Below are 19,585 nucleotides of genomic sequence, written 5' to 3'. Positions count from 1 at the left end.
GTTGTGGGGAAACCCCCCACCTGAAAATGGGGAGTGAGGGGGAGAATGGAATGGAGGGCATACTCCATTTAGGGAAGTCAGAGAAATCTGAAATGAAATCAGATGAGTTCGGATTTCTATGAATCCAACCCACTGATTCTGCTGTGGACTGGCTTTTCAGAGTTGCATCGATTCTGAGGACTTACGGACTGACTTTTTTTACTTTCTGGAATTTTATGCAAATTTAGTCATAGAGAAATACATTAAAAAGAAGAAGCACTAGCTGAAAATGTACATTTCTCCCATAGGCTAAAGCATGAAAATGTGCATTTTAATTAGATTTGTGCATTTCAGGGTGGATCCACACATCTTAAAAAGTGGAAATTTGTGCAAGTGGAAATTTGCACAAATTTAGGGGGGGAAATCCAATTCTACCAATGACCAGACAGCAGATCAAAAAGCACCTGATAATCCACGAAATGCAGACAGATTTTACAAAATCCATACATTCCTAACTCCATTCCACTACGACATTTTCTTGCAGCTCCCAATTATAGCGTATGTTGATCGATATCTATATATGCAAATTTAAAAATAATTACTAGGATGCATTTAAATTTCACAGCAGGCAAAGCCAGCCAATTCATTTTTCACCCTGATCATCTCAAGCAAAATATTCTTCAGTTAATTTGCACCCAGTCCCAGAGCATCCCACAAAAATGAAAAAAAAAGAAAAGTTTTTCCTAAGTTTAATTGCCATGCAGGGAGAGACCTTTTTGGGGGAGGTGATTGCAGCATGTGGGGAGGGAGAGTTAACCTTTCCCTCCCAAGCTGCAATTCCTCCCTTGAAAATTGCCCCCCTACGTGGCAATTAAGGACATAATCCTATGTACAGCATCCTTACTGCTTGGAAGCCCATGAATCAGGTGGGTTCCAAGATTCCTATGCACTGCTGGGTTGAACCTGGCAGGGCGGGAGGAGTGGCAGAGGCAATCTTTGCCTCCAGGTCCTCTGATCTTTGAGTTTTTGCTAGATGGGCTTTTTAGTCCATCTAGTGTGGGCTCTTTGGAGGGGAGAGAAAGAGGCTGGAGGAGGCTCAGGATAAACTGCATCCTGGCCTCTCCGGTCTCCTCCCCCCCCCTTGTTTATCTTGGTGGTTTATCCTGCCCACAGAATGCCCTCTTCCCCTGCTCTCTGAGGTGAATTTCCTGAACGACAGCGGTAGCCGACCGTGTTCTCTCTGAGCTAGCTGCGAGGGGTCGGGGTATCTGACCCCTACAACTCCCCCTTCCAAGGTTGGAGCACTGTCTCTGACCTTGGCGAGGGGGGGGGAATCTGAGCCATCCCATGGTCCCTGAGATTCTCACCCAGGGACTACAGGATTACTCTCTAAGCCAAGCAACCCCCCCTTCCATTGGCACCAACGGACACTCAAATCTCTATGGAATAGTTCCGAGGCCCTGGAAAATAGATTCAGGGCTGGGGCCCTGTGGGCCCAGGCCTAGCAATGCCCCTGAGTGTCAACAACGCTGAGCTAGATAGACCAATGTCTGTCGCAGCAAAAGGCAGTTTCCTACATTCCTGTAGTAACCTAGGTGCTTACGAACGGCAGATGAAGAGGTAAACCTGGTTCTGGGCTGTCTCAGGTCAGGTTGCAGATGAGGCAGCAGAGCCAGCCCTGCCATTAGGCAGAGTGAGGTAGCCACCCCAGACCACTGATTTTGGGTGACATGGAAGGAAGAGCAAATTGTTACATCATCATCATCTTCAATTATTATTGTTATCATATTATTATTTCCAGAGATTGGTGCATGTAGGCTTTTCTGTCTCAGTGCCAAGATAACTTGACCACCTTGGGTACTAGGCACCTTGAGTTTGGGATGGGGGGGGAGGGGGAAACACCATTTGTTGTTCCGCCTCAGGCAGCAGAATGTCCTGAGCTGGTTCTGAGTAAATGTTCACATTACTAAAGTTCTCCCAGCTGCCCCCCCCAAACACAACTGGCACACTGCTCCCTACAACCACAGCTGGCACATCAGGGAGAAGAGTATTATTGTCCTGCTTGTGGGTTTCCCATGAGCAGCTGGTTGGCCATTGTGAGAACAGATGCTGGACTAGATGGACCTTGGTCTGATCCAACACGGCTCTTACATTCTTAACCTGAATTTTCTGAGCACCTGCTCAGTTTAAAAAATCACCTGTTTGCCTGTTTTAGGAAGCTGACTTGCACCAGTTCATATCATTGGTCTATCCAACTCAGTATCTTCTACACTGGTAACAGCTGTCCAGGATTTCAGACAGGACAGGAGCCCTTCTCAGCTCTGCCTGCAGATGCTGGAGATGCAAAATATGCATTCTACCAGGGCAAGGTCTGAAGGCACATGAGGCAGCCACCTTGCTGAAGCTAAGCAGGTCTGGATCTGCTCTGTGCTTGGAGGGGACACCACCTGGGAGAACCGTGTGTAGCCACTTTGAGTTCCATGATGGAAGAAGGGTGGGATATAAATGTAATAAATAAATAAAATACCACCGAGCTACGATGGCTGGATGTGCCTGATCTTGGAAGCTAAGCAGGGTCAGCCCTGGTTAGTACTTGGATGGGAGACTGCCCGGAATCAGGCTTTCTGCATTGAGCAGGGGGTTGGACCCAATGGCCCTTCCAACCCTAGGCTTCTATGATTCTGAGGCCCCCTTGTACGTCAATACAGCAATATCTGCCTTATCTATTATTGTATTGCATTGTTTTACTACTGTTCTAATCAAGTTTTATTTATGATTGTAAGGTGCCTTGAGTGCCATTTTTCTGGGCAGAAAGGTGGGGTACAAAACAAATCATTCAATCAATTAATGGAAGAGGCCTCAGGAGTCACGGGGAAAACACAGAAGCACATCTAGACTGAAAAGCTGGTAGCTGGTAAAGGAGATAGGACATGACAACCATCTTCAGGCAGGGGGCAAAAATAGAACAAGGTTAGTGGACACTGAATCAGCCATGCTCTATTTTTACCCAGTAGCTAGTGCGGGTGAAATGTCTCCCAATGCCTCCTGGGGGTGGGAAAGAAAGGCATCACTTTTCATCTCATCAACTGTCTAGGGTGCATTTTGATTTGCACCATTAAGGGCCATTCAGCCATTAACAGAAGGTTTTCAGTTGCGTCAATATCCCTCCCTACTTCAGATATTTGGAGATTGCGTATCAATAGACTGCTGCTTGCTTTTTGTCTTGATGGGGTCAATGTCAATACTATTTCCTTAGTAACTAAATACCTAAACATTGTTATCAGTACTAGACTTTTCATGCTTGACAATTAGAATTGCAACTGTTACTGCATACTGTATCTGCCTGTCTCTATGTGTGTCTGTATGTCTGCCTTTATGTCTGTCTGTCTGTCTGCCTCTATGTCTGTCTCTGTGTCTGTCAAACCCGCACATCCCATGCAAAATGCAACTACTACTGGTCTTCTAGCATTTTGCGCAATGGCTTCCTCTGTAGGCACTAATAGCTAGAAAAGAATGGCTTAAGTGAGCCTTGATGGCTGGTGGCTAGTAGCTATTGGACACATCCCACCTGCTTGGGAGAAACAGATTGGCAGGTGCAATATTGCCAGAGAAGGAGGCAGAAATGATGCAGCTGACTAGCAAGGACAGAGCACGCAAACAGCCAGAGACACAGTGCTAATCTTCAAAAACATCATCAGTTCCCTCAAAAGCAGACAGTATATCCTTGGAGGTCTCAGAATTACCATTTATTACATTTTACCTCCCACCTTCCCTCAAAGGGGAAGAGCCATCATTAAGTGGCGAAGCATATGCTTTGCATGCAAAAGGTCCCAGGTTCAATTCCTGACATCTCCAGGTGAGGCATAGAAAGACCTCTGCTTGAGACCCTGGAGACCCACTGCTTGGCAGTACTGGACCAATGATCTGACTTGGTATACAGGCGCTTCCTATGTACATGGTTCTCTCCCCTCCCACCCCATTTTTATCCTCACAACAACCCTGTGAGGTAGGCTGAAAGAGAACAGCTGGCCCAGTGGACTTCATGGCTGAGTGGGGATTTGAAGCAGTACCTCCACGATTCTAGTCCATCGCTCTAAACTTGGGGTTGGCAACATGATGCCCTCCAGATGTTTCAGACTACAGCTCCCATCATTCTCATTCTTGGCCATGGTAGCTGGGGTTGATGAGACTTGTAGCCAAAAACATCTGGGTGGGGGCACCAGGTCACCTACCTCTGCTCTAACCCCTACACCACACCTGCTCTTTTTTTTTTTTTTTTCCATCAGCAGCACCATTTCTAGCTCTTCTTCTGGCTCTGTTGCATCTGGCCCTCTTTGTGCAACCATCTTTGTGCAAGCCCAAGAGCCATTTGGTTTGTTTCAGCAGGCAGAATGGTTTCCAACTTGTTTAGTGCAGGAAGCAGTTACATGCTGTGACTGGCACAGATCGTATCTCCCTGTGCCAGCTGCTGAGGAGGGAAACAAGTAACAACTGGGGTGGGTTACTGAACATTTGGCTGTAATGCCTTACTGTTGAGGAAACCTCCGTCTCAGCACCTGGGAGGGAGAGAGGGAGGGAGAAATCGAGATAAGAACAATCTCTGTGCCAGTGCAACTTTGCAATGTTCCTGTGCCAGCATTGTGTCTCTGGATATGGCTGTACAAATCAGGAAACAGGTAAGGGCGATAGCTTTCTAGCCTGTGTACTTGAAAAAGTCACCAGCTTATTCCTCCATACTTTCCCCGCAACCAAACACAGTCTTGCTCATGTCCCTCCGGAACGATGGCATCTGTCTTATCCATACACTTTCTATCACCATTGTGGCAAAACAATGAAGAGCCTTGTGGCACCCCAAAGATTAATACATTTTTAAAGTTATTTTATTTACAGTATTTATATACTGCTCCACATCTAAGCAGATTCCGGAGCGGTGAACAATAAAGGATAAAAAGAATAAAACACCATATTAAAAGTCTTTCTTTCTTTCTTTCTTTCTTTCTTTCTCTTTCTTTCTTTCTTTCTTTTTTATTTTATTTTATTTATTTATTTCATTTCTATACCGTCCAATAGCCAAAGCTCTCTGGGCGGTTAAAAGGTACTTCTTAAACAGAGTACTGTTTAAAAAATTGTGACATACGCTTTTGTGGCCTGCCATCCACTTCCATCCAAAAAAGCTTATGCTATAATAAATCTGTTAGTCTTTAAGGTGCCACAAACGTGCTTTGTTAAGAACAGAAGAGCGTAAGAAGAGCCCTGCTGGATCAGACCAAGGGTCCATCTAGTCCAACATTCTGTTCACACAGTGGCCAACCAGTGGCCCCAATGGGAAACCCACAGTAGGACGTGAGTGCAACAGCACCCTCCCACCCATGATCTCTAGCAACTGGTGTGCATAGGAACTTCTAATACTTGTTCTTTTTGCAGCAACAGATTAACATGGCCACGCCTCTGGAAATTGTTACAAGGACAGAAAAGGTGTAGTGTTATGGCTACAGAGACTGTGACGTATGCATTCGTAAGTCCCTGGTTCATAGGCCAATATCCTCTACTGGTTCTCTTGCAGAAGTGGAACAGATCACTCGTGAAACAGGAAGCAGCGGTTCCAAAAATAACCCTGGAAATGAGTGCCAACGTTAGTTTCCAGAACAGAGCAGGTCAGCAAAGCTCCCTGCCCCATTCTGGAAATGAGTGCTGCTGCTCATTTCTGGATGTTTCTGAAACGGCAATTTCTCATTGAGCTAGTGGTCAGTTCTGCTAGCAATCAGGCAGTGTAGGATACTGCCCATAGTACCGTTGAGTTGGAGGGGGGCTTGTAGGCCACCTAGTCCAACTCCCTGCTCATTGAATGAAATCCAGAGCAGTCCACTTCATCAGATGCAAGTATTATCTGGGGTTAAAACTATATATGCACATGGTTGGAGTGGTGGTGGTGGGGTGGGATTGTAAACAATGAAGTCAAAGGGGAATGAAAGGCAAAAAATACAGACAGAGACAATCATGTCATTAACAGTGGCTGTTTACAAAACAGTTATTCCTGGCATGGTTACACAAACTAATACATGTAGTGTGATAAAATCCCTGTGTCCCAAATGAAGCCATAGGAGATCGAATTGCGTTAAATTAGATGGTATGTTTAATATGTAGCATCTAGCAGAATGTACCTTTAAAAACAAAACAAAACAACTTTACTGTAAGTATTCAGGGCACTGATCTGGATTGGGACCACTGCATGTGGGAGTGTGTGGATGGATGGGGTTAAACCTTCCCACTCAGCTACTTCCCCCCCAACCCCCCCCCCCATGCAGGGGTTAAACAAAGAGGAAAAAACCCTCCATTGGCACTCAGAGGAGCAGGAAGATTATAAAGATCAATCAAAGGCCCGGGGAAGAGGGAAAAAAATCAACTCAGAAAATAGAAACTTAGTTTGCAGAAATGAAGAAGAAACTACTCTCTTGACTGGTTGGAGTTGGGGAGAGAAAAAGACTAATTTTAAGAGATAGAAGTCTAAGGCAAAAACGTACATATCCTGTATGTAACTTGGAGTATTGGTGCCAATATGGTCTGAGAATGGAGTCCATATATCCAGACATCCCAACTGTAATCGTACTGATGCCTGAAACAATGGGGTGCTCAGGATCGCCTGGTTTGCGTATTTTGGGTAGCAAACAGAAGATGCCTGATTGAAACTCTTTGGGCATGTCATTGTAGATTTGGTCTGGCACATCTGTAGGAAACAGACAAGCCCTAAAATATAACCGTATCTGTTCAGACCCATTGGACAGAAACTTGCAACTTAAAGATTTACAGCAGGCATTTCTCAAACTAAAATTCCTACCCAAGGAAGTGAAAATAACAGATTGACAAGGGACCCAGAAATAATTTACTACAGGAGAGGCTCAGAAGAGAAAAATGCAGAAAACCACTTGTTGTCACCTATAGCTCCCAGCTTAAACCACTCAAATGTATCATCAATGAGCTAGAATCTATCCTGGACAACACTTCACTCTCATAGATCTTGGTGGGTAGGCCTGTACTTGCTTACAGACAGCCCCCACCCCAACCAAAAATAGCCACTCAACTAGCAACCACAAGCCACGAATCAAGGATACAAACACGAAGACCAGACCCAGCAACAAACCCAGATGCCAACTCCATCCCCATATCTACTCTGGTAACACAGTTGCGTGACTTAATCATGTCATAATTATTAATGTCATCAACAGCAGCAGGGGCTCATTTACTTTCTCATCTTCCAGTGTGATACATGCCATCACCTGCTAGCAATGGCCTTCTGCAGGGAGAGGCAACAGTTTGGACCTATGGGCATATTTAGCCCTTTGAGAAACTACTCTATTACCTTCTTGGTGGCTGGGTGTGCGGCAGAGGAAACCATAGGCCTGCAGCCACCCTCTGTCTTCATTATCTAAGAATGTCTTTGAGCCCTATGTGCGGTCCAGAGGCATTCATGGGAAATGAAGACGGCAGCAGCTGGGGCCCTCACTGGGCCCGTTGAAGCAATCCCAACTGCCAGTAAGAAAATGTGCTAATTTTTTTAAAAGTGGGAGGAGTGGGGCACCTTGGCAGGTTCCAAGAAAGGTGCCCAAGAGCACACTGGTGCCCACAGGCATCACGTTGCCTTCCCCAGGCGTACTGCACTCTACATAGGATAAACAGGCCAGGCTTTACGCAAAATAATAAATGGACACAAATCTGACATCAGAAATGGCAACATTCAAAAACCAGTGGGAGAACTCTTCAGCCTCCTATGGCACTCTGTCACTGACTTTACAGTAGCCATTCTTGAACAAAACAAAACAAAACCCAACGTGGAAAGGTGGGATTAGAATGAGGGCCCACTGAGTTGCAGTTCATTGAGAGGTTCAGTTCTATCTCCTGCAGCTTGAATCAGGATAAAGGTTCTCTCTCTCTCTGAGAGCCAGTGTGGTGCAGTGGCTAGAGTGTTGGACTGGGAGTTGGGAGATCCGTGTTCTAGCCCCCACTCAGCCATGGAAGCTCACTGGGTGACTTTGGGACAGTCACAGACTCCCAGCCCAACCTACCTCACAGGGTTGTTGTTGTGAGGATAAAACGGAGAGGAGGAGGATTATGCACACTGCCTTGGGTACCTTCAGGAGAAAAATGGCAGGATATAAATGTAATAAATGAATAAAAAAATAAAAAAATAAATTCCATCCATCCATCCATCTCACAGTATATCTGTTAATTTGCTTATTCATGCCAGGCATTTTTGTTATCAGCAACAACTGTTTTGTGAACACCCATTGTCAATAATGTGATTGTCACTGTTTGTATTGTCTGCATTTCATTTCCTTCTGACCCCACTGTTTGCAATCCCCCCCCCACCATATGTGTGTGCGTGCATGAGTGTATCTTAAACTCGTGATCACACTTCATGCATCAGATGGACTGTAGTCAATGAAAGCTTAAAAAGGTAAAGGTAAAGGTGTCCCCAACCAGTCGTGTCCGACTCTAGGGTGTGGTGCTCATCCCCGTTTCTAAGCCGAAGAGCCAGCGCTGTCCGAAGACGCTTCCGTGGCCATGTGGCCGGCATGACTGAACACCGAGGTGCACGGAGCGCTGTTACCTTTCCCGCCGAAGCGGTACCTATTTATCTACTTGCAATTTCTTGCTTTCGAACTGCTAGGTTGGCAGGAGCTGGGACTGAAGACAGGAGCTCACTCCGTCACGCAGCACTCGGGTCTCGAACTGCTGACCTGCCGACCTTCCAGTCTGCAGTTCAGCGTCTTAACCACTAAGCCACCGCGGCCCCTACATGAAAGCTTATACCATAATAAGGAGCCTTGTGGCACCTTAAAGATGTTTGTTATCATTTCTACCCTGTCCTTCCTCCAAGGACATCCTCAGGGCAATGTACACAGCTCCCCTCATACCAGCCCTGGGGGATAGCTCAGGCTGAAAGACAGCAATGGGCCTGCTTCATGGCTAACTGGGGATCTGAACCCAGGTCTCACAGGAATATAGGAAGCTGCCTTATATTGAGTCAGACCATGGGTCTATCTAGCCCAGTACTGTCGATGCTGATTGGCAGCAATGGCTCTCCAGGGTTTCAGAATTTTTCCAGCCCTACCTGGAGATGCCAGGGACTGAACCTGGGACCTTCTGCGTGCAAGACAGGTGCTCTATCACACTGAGCCATGGATCTTTCTCTGGTCATGACTTCTACACCACACCGGGTTTGTGCTCTACTGGGAACTCAGTGGCAGAGCATCACTGCACCAGAAACAGATGTGATAAAATTGGAGCCAGATCTCAAGTCCAGAAGCCCCTTTTAGGAACAGCAGAAACACATGACACAAGAGTCTTATTCAGCAAAAACTCTTGTTTCGTGACTACTGGATGCCACAACGTCTCTTTAATAAGGAATTGTCTAAGCTGGCTAATTTCTGGAGGTCAGTCCTAAAGGAAATCAACCCTGAGTGCTCATTGGAAGGGCAGATACTGAAGCTGAAGCTCAAATATTTTGGCCACCTAATGCGAAGAGAAAACTCCCTGGAAAAGACCCTGATGCTGGGAGAAACTGAAGGCAAAAGGAGAAGGGGACAGCACAGGATGAGATGGCTAGATAGCATCACCGATGCAATGAATATGGACTTGAGCACGCTCTGGGAGAGAGTGCAGGACAGGAAGGCCTGGCATGCTATGGTCCATGGGGTCATGAAGAGTTGGACACGACTGAACGACTGAACAACAACAACATGGCTAATGTGTCTCTTAACCATGTGTTTTGGCAATGCCTAATAGTTGCCTCCTTTTGGGAGGAGGTTGTTTTACAGATAAACTTTGTATTAGAACACTCCTTAATATTTACTGATGTACCTGTCCTCTTAAATTATTTACCTGTTTCCTGGAAGTTAACACGGGGTCAGCGTAAATGGATTCTCCGTGCCCTCTTGACAACTTAAAAGACTGACATTACAACACTGAAAGGATAAAGTTCACCTCCTATAATGCAGTGAACTGAGGACCTAACAACACAATGTTTGAACGGGTGGTATATAGGCACCACTCTTGACTGGATACATATATGGACATTTGGTCTGCTTTTGTTGAAGTTTATGCATAATTTTCTCTTTCTAGAAAGCTGTATTTTCATACATATCTATATACATTTCATATATATCAATTGAAACTGATACATTTAAAACATGTACTTATATTCTTTTTCTCTCTCCTTTTTTCTCTTTTTTATGTTTTGTTTTGTTGAAATTTAAAAATAAAATAAAAACAACCACCCCCAAAGTAAAGAGAATCGTGCCTCCAAGACATGAGGAAACGGCTTTCATAGAATAGTAGGGTTAGAAGGGGCCTATAAGACCATTGAGTCCAGCCCCCTGCTCAATGCAGGAATCCAAATCAGAGCACCCCTGACAGATAGCTGTCCAGCCTCATCTTGAACGCCTCCAGTGTGGGAGAGCCCTCCACCTCCCTAGGGAATTGGTTCCATTGTCGTATTGCTCTAACAGTCAGGAAGTTTTTCCGGATGTTCAGCCGGAATCTGGCTTTCTTTCAATGGCCAGAAACTATACCCCTGCACTCACAATGGGGCAGGAACACAGCATCCTTTTCTAGCATTAACCATTGTAGGAGACGCTAAGTCCTGCCATTCCTGCTTGTCTTGCTTGTGGGCTTCCCACTGGGGCATCTGGTTGGCCACTGTGTGAACAGAATGCTGGACTAGAGGGACCTTGGTCTGATCCAGCAGGGCTCTTCTTATGTTCTTATTTCCCAGCAGCCAATGGTGTGGTTAGGCTTGGATCTTGGGGCCGCAGCACAGCCCCCCCAATGGCCACACAGAACACTGCAGGTGATGAGAGCATCAGAGCATTGAGAGCACACTCCATTTTATTCCTGTGGTCATGATAGTGCTGTGATTTAAATGAGTTTATAATGCAAAACTGCACATGCTCAGAGTATTGTGTTATCTATCTGTCTATCTGTCTATTGTTGTTGTTCAGTCGTTCAGTCATGTCCGACTCTTCGTGACCCCATGGACCATAGCACGCTAGGACTTCCTGTCCTGCGCTCTCTCCTGGAGCGTGCTCAAGTTCATATTCATTGCATCCGTGATGCTATCTAGCCATCTCATCCTCTGCCGTCCCCTTCTCCTTTTGCCTTCAGTCTTTCCCAGCATCACAAGGCTATCTGTCTATCTGGGTTGGCAAACAGTTTTGTTGGTCTAACATGTCAGGAATATGGAAGCATATGTAAAGCATGGGATGGTGGCGGTGGAGAGAACTCTAATCTTACAACTGTAATACACATGGCTATCTAAAGGCTCCCCCAAGTAAGACCATTACAGCCAGGGTCTAAAACTACCTAGCTGCATTGCTGACAGCGACACCTCTCCCTACGGATCACCTTTGCTATCAGTTTCACGTTCCCCACCAAGCTCCTTCCACGCATTCAAGGAAAACCCTCCTTATGCGGAAGTCTCTGTGCTTAGTGAGGATTTCAAGGGAGTGCAGAAAAGCTGCCGAATGTGGTGTCAGCTGCAAAAATTAAGCACCCTGAAAACTGCCATTTCCATCATCATTTTGTCAAAAAGGAAGACAACAAGTTTCTAGACCGTATGCTTGGAATGAACTGGAATGTGTGAGACTACCTAGTGAAACTTTGGCAGCTGAATAAAGTGGTTAGAAACTGGATGGGTATTTTTAAAGAACCCTGTAAAAATGCCTTGCCCCCCCCCCCCCGCTCCATTGACAAGCAGATAAATGAATGTAAAACCATTAGGCAAAACAAGAGATCTCGTGAGTGTTTGCATAATTTATGCAGATTGTGGAAATCAGCTTTCCACGTTGCCAAATCCGGGTTTCCTTTGGTGTGCGACTTTAATTTTCTTTTTTAGCACATCTACACAGTTCTGTCCAGATGGAACAATTTAGCCTTTGATGACCTATTTAGAAGGTCAGCCCTCTTCCCCAAGACACTCGTTCCCCCATCCCATCCTACCTGAAGAAGGTGCTTCTCAACTGATTCACGAGATCAGAGCGCTAACTGTCCGGAGCAGAAGCCATGATCATTGCAAAGACTTCCCCTACCCACCCTCTTGCCAGCTTGGGTGCCAAAGCTGCTTGCTGAGACTAATGTGCAGAGGGAATTATGACTAGCAGCTTTGATCACATCCCCTTGTCATTCAGTTCTGGAGAAAAGAAGCAGCAGCGGAAGAAAAAGAAAAGGAAAAGACAAGTCTGTCAGCATTTTGAGACAGGCAACTAAGACAATTTAAGAAGCTGGGGGAAAACCATCAATGAATTAACATTTCATTAATGGTCAGGTATATCACTGTAACTGAGATTTTCTTTTATTTAAAAGAAACACACATGACATTAGGGCTGCAAGCATTAATTAACTGGCATTATTAGTCAACTGCTGCTTTAATTGCAGATTTTTGTTCAAAAAGCATGCCAGGAAAACAAGCCAAGTCTCCAGGCTTGAGGAACCAACTCCCTTTAGGTTTGAGCAAAAAAATGGGTAGCTCGCAAATAACCTCACTATCACAGCAAATATGAAAAATATAAATAGTACATATGCATTATTTGTGTTATTTCCATGAACTAGATTATTTGGATCATTTGAAATTATGGTGCGATATTAGTTTAGTTGATGCAATTATAGGTTTACTTGTATTATTATAAAGATGGGAATGTGATCAGCAACTTATAAGTATGGTGGAATAATGTTTTGCATATAAAGGTAGTTACTTGAGGGGCTATACTGAATATAATGAACTTTAAAAATGATTTTTGCATTCTTCTGGATGGCCAAGAACTAACGGCTCATCTTTGAAAGGTTATTTAAGTATATGATATATGAAAATGTAATATGTTATAATATTAGCAAATTAGAAAAATAAAAACAAATACCATAATAACATGAAATAAAATATAAAATTTAATAAAATAAAATTATTATTGTTGTTATTATGCTTGAAAAGTGGTTCAAGAAGATAAACCAATAAATTTTAAAATGCGGCCAACATAATTTCCCCACTAGTTTGCAGTGAAATAAGCAATGGAGGCTGGTGGCTCCAATTTAATTGGGTCAGTGAACCTGCTCAAGGTTTCAGTCAGAACTCTAAAGGAGCTATCCAAGGTGCTGAACCCAATAGGTTCAACTCCTGCAGAGTTTTGAGTGGCTCTGACTGAAACCCAGAGCAGATGCAAGGCCCCACTTAAATAAGAGCCACCAGCCTCCTCTGGAACTAAGAAACTTGCAACCTTCTCAATGATATAGGATGAGTCATCCTTCAAAGCCATCACCAGTTCTTCAGAAGGTTGGTAGGACTTTTTTCTGTCTAAGCATACATAGGATTGCACACTAAAGAGCACCCACATAAGACCATTAAGACCGGAGTCTAAAATGAAGTAACCGTACCACTGCTTCCTTATGTTTTTTAATATTTCCCAGCTCAGTCACCAACTTGTCTTGCGCTAGTCCTGATTCTTACAATGATATGTGACTGAGTGCTGGACAGTGTCAGGACTTGTTCTCGCTTCTGTCCAAATGAATAAGCTCACGAATTTGGAAGCCATGGAGGAACGGATTGGGAGGATGGAATCGCCATGCTGCCATTTTATCACATCAGTTCAGTTCATTTGCTTATCCCAAACCCCACCCCATAGGTCATCACAACACGGTGTCCTCTACAAGTATATCCAAAGCCTCAGCTGGGGATGAGGGAGACATTTTTTTATGATCCAATTTATATGTTGCTTCTTTAAAAAAAAAAAATTAAACACAAACATTACATAGGAGATCCAATTACAGTCAAATGGGATCACAGGTGTTTCAGGGTGCAATCCTATCAGGATAAGCGTCCGCCTCTGAACTCGGACACGACTGCCTATCCAATGCAGGGCAGGAGAAGTGTGGAGGGGATCGTCTCCTCTGTGCTTCAGCCACCCTGCTTTTACTGTTAGACAGCCGATTTTGGCTGTCTAGCCGTGGGACCTCTGAGTGCAGGAAGCGGCAGCCGGATGACATGTAGAATGTGTCGTACTGGCATTTCCGACTTCCCCGCCCTGACATGCCCCCAGAAATGCCCCATTTTTGCCGCTCTGCACTCCTTTTCCGAGCACGGAGCACGGGGCCATTACGCGCTGCCTATGAGTCAGTGCGGGAGGGGGTGGAGGTCAGTTCTCAGGGAACTGACCTATTCTATGGCCATCTAGCCACTGATTAGCGAGCGGCCATAGGATTGCGCCCTCAATATATTACTAACCTTATATTTATCCACATAAGTTCTTCAGGAGTTTAAGATTCAGTTGTAATTATTGAAATATCTCTCTCCATATCTGTCCATGGCATGATGGTCCCCAATGTCTCTTTCCAAGAATCCTCCCTCCCTCCCTCCCTCCCTCCCTCCCTCCCTCCCTCCCTCCTTTCAATCACTTTGTATATCTTTCCCTACCAGCTTCTCTCTCTCTCTCTCTCTCTCTCTCTCTCTCTCACCAACCAATCTTCCTTTCTGGGATGGCGGAGACATTCATTCGCCTCATTTCACACTTTCAAACCACATGAACTGAACATCAGTGACCCTTCAAAATCTGCACTGCCCCAAATTTTGCACTGGAGTTCTCCAATCATAAACTGTGTACAAAAATACATATATTAGGGAAAATAACATTAAAATGCATAATATTAGGAACACTGCCTGCAAAAATGTTCATTATTAGGCAAAAAATGCATGTATTAGGAGAAATGTGCAGAAAGATGCTTATGAATTTTCGTGCAAATAAAAAAAAAGTCTCAACATTTGAGATGAACCAACTGGAAAAATGAGAAACTGAGAGACACCAAAATTGACAGATTCATCCATCTCTGGCTTCGGTGGGAGCAACTTGACCTGCAGGTGTCCAAAATGGACAAATTTCAAGCATTATATTTTGCAGACCAGATTTGAGCCAGAGCTACTAAAAATACACATATATCAACCTCATGATGATGAACATTAAATTAAATGGCCACTTCTGCAAGGGACAGTGATAGAGGGCGCAAACTAGGTTTGGAATTTCTCCAGCTGCTGTAAGCAAAAGCGATATCTTACTGGTTATGGTTTTATCCAAATCTAGCAGTAGGGGAATCTGTTAAAAACCCTTAGGCCTAGTTATAGTTCTACAGAGGCCTGATCCTAGCAATCTTTCTCTGGGATTCCTATACAGAGGACTACATAAAACATAGCCAGTTAAGTTCTCACTGCTGTCCCTTTGGTCACACACACACACACACACACACACACACACAGCTTTTTTAATTGGGACATTATTGCACCCAGATGAGACACAAATACTTTGTATCAAAAGGGCAACAGTATGTATTTAATGTTAACTTTTAAGCATCTGGAACAGGATGGGCTTTTATTCTAGGAACATAGGAAGATCCCTCATACCAAGACTTATACCAAGCCAGTCCAGTATTGTCTACACCAGGGTCAGGAAACCTGGTGCCCTCCCGATGTTTTGGACTACAACTCCAAAATTTCCCAACCATTGGCCATATTGGGTTGGGCTTCTGGGAGTTGTAGTCAAAAAAATCTAGAGGGCACCACATTGGGAAATCACATTTGCTGATTGTTCAGCAGCTCTCCAGGGCTTCAGACAGGCGTCTTTCCTGGTCCTATCTGGTGATGCTGAGGATGGAACCTGCGACCATTGGCATACAAAGCATGTGTTCTACTACTGAGCTACAGCCCTCCTCCAGAACACAGGAATATAGGAAGCTGCCTGATACAGGAGCGAGACCATTGGTCCACTTCCCTCAGTTCTGACTACATTGCTTGGCAGTAGGGATGTACGTTCTGTTGTCTGCCCATTGGCGGAATCGGATTTTGTTCATTTCTGAATTTGCAAAAATGCACATTTGTGCAACTATACAGTTGTTCCCCCTATGGGGGAAATGCACATTTTTGGCCAGGTTATTTTTTTCTATGGCAAAATTTGTGCAAAATTTGGGAAAGGCGGATATGTCTGCAGGTGTGTGGAATCCACCCCCAGGGAAAAGGCTGGTCCACTGTGGAATCCGTGGGTTGGATTCATGAAAATTCAAACTCATTTGGTTCCACTGCAGATTTCTCCAACATCCCTACCTGGCAGTGACTTCTCAGAGTTTCAGACAAGAGTCTTTCTCAGCCCTACCTGGAGATACTGGGCATTGAACCTGGGAGCTTCTACATTCAAAGCAGGTGCTCTACCACTGAGCTACGGCTCCTCCCAAGATTTATTTCAGTTTGGGAAGAGCACAAGATAAACCTTTTCGCCATCGTAGAAGCCAGGCCAGTCACGTCCAAAGCAGAACTGTGTACGTGACACAAGATCATAGCCCAGTTCGGCAGGCCTATTGTTCTTCAGACTTGACTTCTTCCTCCTCCCTGGATATCACTTGCAATACTGTAATTACACTTCCAACTCAGAGAGAAGGTCACCAGGTAAAAGCTTTCAGCAGCCTGCTTAAACCAGCAGGAAGAAGAATTGTCAGCCAGTTTATTTCCAAACAGCTTTAACAGCTTCATCTTAGTTCCGATGAGCTGCCAGAGAGAGGATTTGTGCTGTTATTTATTAATGATTTAAACTTTTTTCTGACCACCAGTTATGTGGTGGTTTCCTGGCTTTTGTGCAATTTTTCCCCTATGCCAAAAGGTCGAAATACATCTCCTGAGGTTTAGTTACTAGCAGTAAAAGCTTTAAGCTAAAATAGACTGGTTTTTTTGATATTTTGGGCCTGCCCCAATTGCGTTTGGCCAAGCTCACCCTTCCATTGCAAACTGGGAATGCTGGGAGTTGTAGTCCAACACATCTGGAGAGCACCAGGTTGGGGAAGGCTACTTTAGTCCAATATCTCAGAAAAGGACCTACCTTGAAATCTGGCCACAAGATTTCTTTTTTTCACACATCATTTTTAATATACTGCTTTTCAGCTTTAAAACGGCTCAAAGCAGTTTACAAAATAGTTAGTGTGTGCGTGCACATCTATCTATCTATCTATCTATCTATCTATCTATCTATCTAAATATATATAAGAAAGATGGGAAGACTAACAGAGTATATATATCTATATATCTATATATCTATATATCGCTAAACATTTCTGCTTCCACCATCATCAGTAGCTGTGCTGTTAAATGGGTATCAGGAGTGGCAGTTTAAAAAATATTTCTCAATACTCTGTTGTTAGTCTTTCCATCTTTCTTGTATATTTTACCTTAAGACTGACTGCATCCACAGTGGATCCCAAGCCCCCTTCTTGCTTTGCTGTTGTGCTGCTTTACACTAACCCCCGCCCCTCTATATATATAGAAAGAGAGATGAAAGTTTCTTAGGAGGAAAAACAGAGGTACGATTGGTATTATGCTTACAAATTGTTCTCCAGATTAAGGTCTTTTGATCTAAGAGTTCTCAGTCCACAGATCCAGAAATTTTCCTTTTTGTCAAGTGTGTCAGCGTCTTTGTTTGTTCTTTTGGAAACAACTGTGAATCCGAGAGACTATATGAAGGTGAATTAGAAGAGGCCACTACAGCTTTTTGGTAAGAATCACAGATTTGTGGTTACAGAATCTTGTTCTTAGGTCCACTGTAGTTTGCCCTACATATTGCATACGACATCCATTATTTCTAAACATTCAATAAAATACACCATATTAGTAGAAGTGCATGTTAATGATACACCAACCTCTCTCTCTCTCTCTCTCTCTCTCTCTCTCCACACACACACACACACACACACACACACAAGCCTACATACACGGAGACATTGAACTGAAATACATACACGCACACAGAATTGAAAATCTCCTAATACACTTTAAAATTGTGATTATCTTCACATTTTATTTAAATCAATCCATTACTGCCAAAAAACAACAATAATTCTTTAAATCTGTTGGTAGCCCTTGTTACTATTACTCCTTTTGCTTCTTTCTAAGGGACCAAGTCCAGTTGTAAGAAAAACTGGGGCCCTGGGCTCAAATCCCAGCTCAGCTCACTTTCAGTAGCCACTTTTAAAATGGCTTCACACCATTATAAGGTTGGTGAGCATTACTGTGGGGAGACAGCAGGCTCAAACAAGATCATTAAATGGAGAAGTGTTTTCAGTAACTGCAGCATATTGACATATCTCATCCAAAGTATAAATGATACGCAGGGGACCTACCTGTCAACCTGGACCTCGACATCTCTCATTTCCATCTTGGGTTGCGTGTCTCCATTGAGTTCCTTGCTGTTGCTCTTCAGGAGATCCAGGACCGGCTCAATCTCTTTTAGCAGTTCACTGTTGTCGAGACTGCCATTAAGGCAATGATCAGAAACCTCCTCAGTTCCTTTCAGAGAGTCCCCGGCAACAGTGCCGGCAACCATGCCGTTGATGTGCACCAAATTCTCGTCCCCCCGCCCATTCACCCGGGCACACCGAGAGCTGATGGAGCCGCCCATCATGTGGTCTGCCCCTTGCCGTTTGTCTTTGGTGTGGAGACTGGAGTCGGAGGGCAAGTCGACCGCAGTAGGAGTCACACACAGGGGCCTGGTCACCCGGATGGTCTTCGGTGTCCCGTCGCCGGTGAAGGTCGTCTCCAGGTGAGTCGTGAAGCCCTCTGGGCCTCTCAAGATGAGGACGACGTAGGTCTCTGAGGCGATGCTCCTGAGGACCTCCAGAGCAGTGTCATAGTTCATATCCACCAGGGGCCTTCCATTGACTGCAAGGATAATGTCCCCTGTCTGAATAAGGCCACTTTGTTCAGCTGCCCCTCCACGGATCAAGTCAGAGATGATCACTGGCGGCTTGCTGATACGTTCCTTCACCAGGAACCCGAGACCCCCAACCTTGCGCTTGAAGAGCTTCACTGAAATGACATTGGGCTGAATCTGCTGGACGCTGAACACAGTCTCTTCCATTGTAGTCCCTAGATCTACCAGCCCAGGCGCAAAGAGCTAGAGGTGCACGGACAGTCTCTCAGTTGGTCTACTGCTAGTCTCCAGCCTCTAGAGAAAGAAAGAAAGAGAGAGAGAGAGAGAGAGAGAGAAGGAAAGAAAGAGAGGGAGGGAGGGAGGGAGGGATAGAGAGAGGACGACAGATTTATTTCCATCTGCGAGCAGTACTCAGGGGGAAGAAGTGGTGAAGCTTGGTAATTTGATACCCTGGACCATGGGAGTTGCTATGGCCGGACTCATGGGGCTCTGGGCCTGATCTTTTCCCCAGGGCCCAGATTGATTCCCCAGAGACCTAAGTGTCCATTCATGCCAATGGAAGATTTCTTCCTTAGCTCATGCAGGGGGTGATTTTTAATGGGGATTGAAGTTGGAGAGGGAAGGGTTAACCTTCCCCTCCCCACATGCTGGAATACCCCCTCCCCGCCAACATAGTGTTAATGAAAGCTTGGGTGTTAATGGAAGCTTTTCTTCAATGCTTAATTGCGTGAGGTGGGGCATTTCCTTCCAGGAGGGAAAGTGGGAGAAGAGACAGTGAGACAGAGCAAAATTAATTGCAATTGAGGAGGAACTACTGAGTTGGGATGGTCTGCAAATTAATTGAAGAATTTATTTTATTTGAGATAATTTCAATGAATTAATTGGCT

The 19,585-nt window shown here is 44.7% G+C and overlaps 1 protein-coding gene across 2 annotated transcripts in view; it reads right to left on the bottom strand.

The window, feature by feature from the left end:
• NOS1 (nitric oxide synthase 1) overlaps window positions 1-18,905 on the bottom strand; it is a 107,036-nt gene extending 88,131 nt beyond the window's left edge. For both annotated transcript variants that reach the window (XM_084820063.1, XM_084820062.1), the window contains exon 1: window positions 18,169-18,905. In XM_084820063.1, coding sequence (XP_084676189.1) covers window positions 18,169-18,905 — 737 coding nt within the window. The remainder of the gene's footprint in view (window positions 1-18,168) is intronic.
• Window positions 18,906-19,585: the final 680 nt, after the last annotated feature.

This window comes from Heloderma suspectum, chromosome 13, assembly GCF_057233095.1.
Source record: "Heloderma suspectum isolate Gila_16-S chromosome 13, 16-S_ref, whole genome shotgun sequence".
NCBI classification, from domain to species: Eukaryota; Metazoa; Chordata; class Lepidosauria; order Squamata; family Helodermatidae; genus Heloderma; species Heloderma suspectum.
This window is presented reverse-complemented; position numbering and strand designations above follow the sequence as displayed.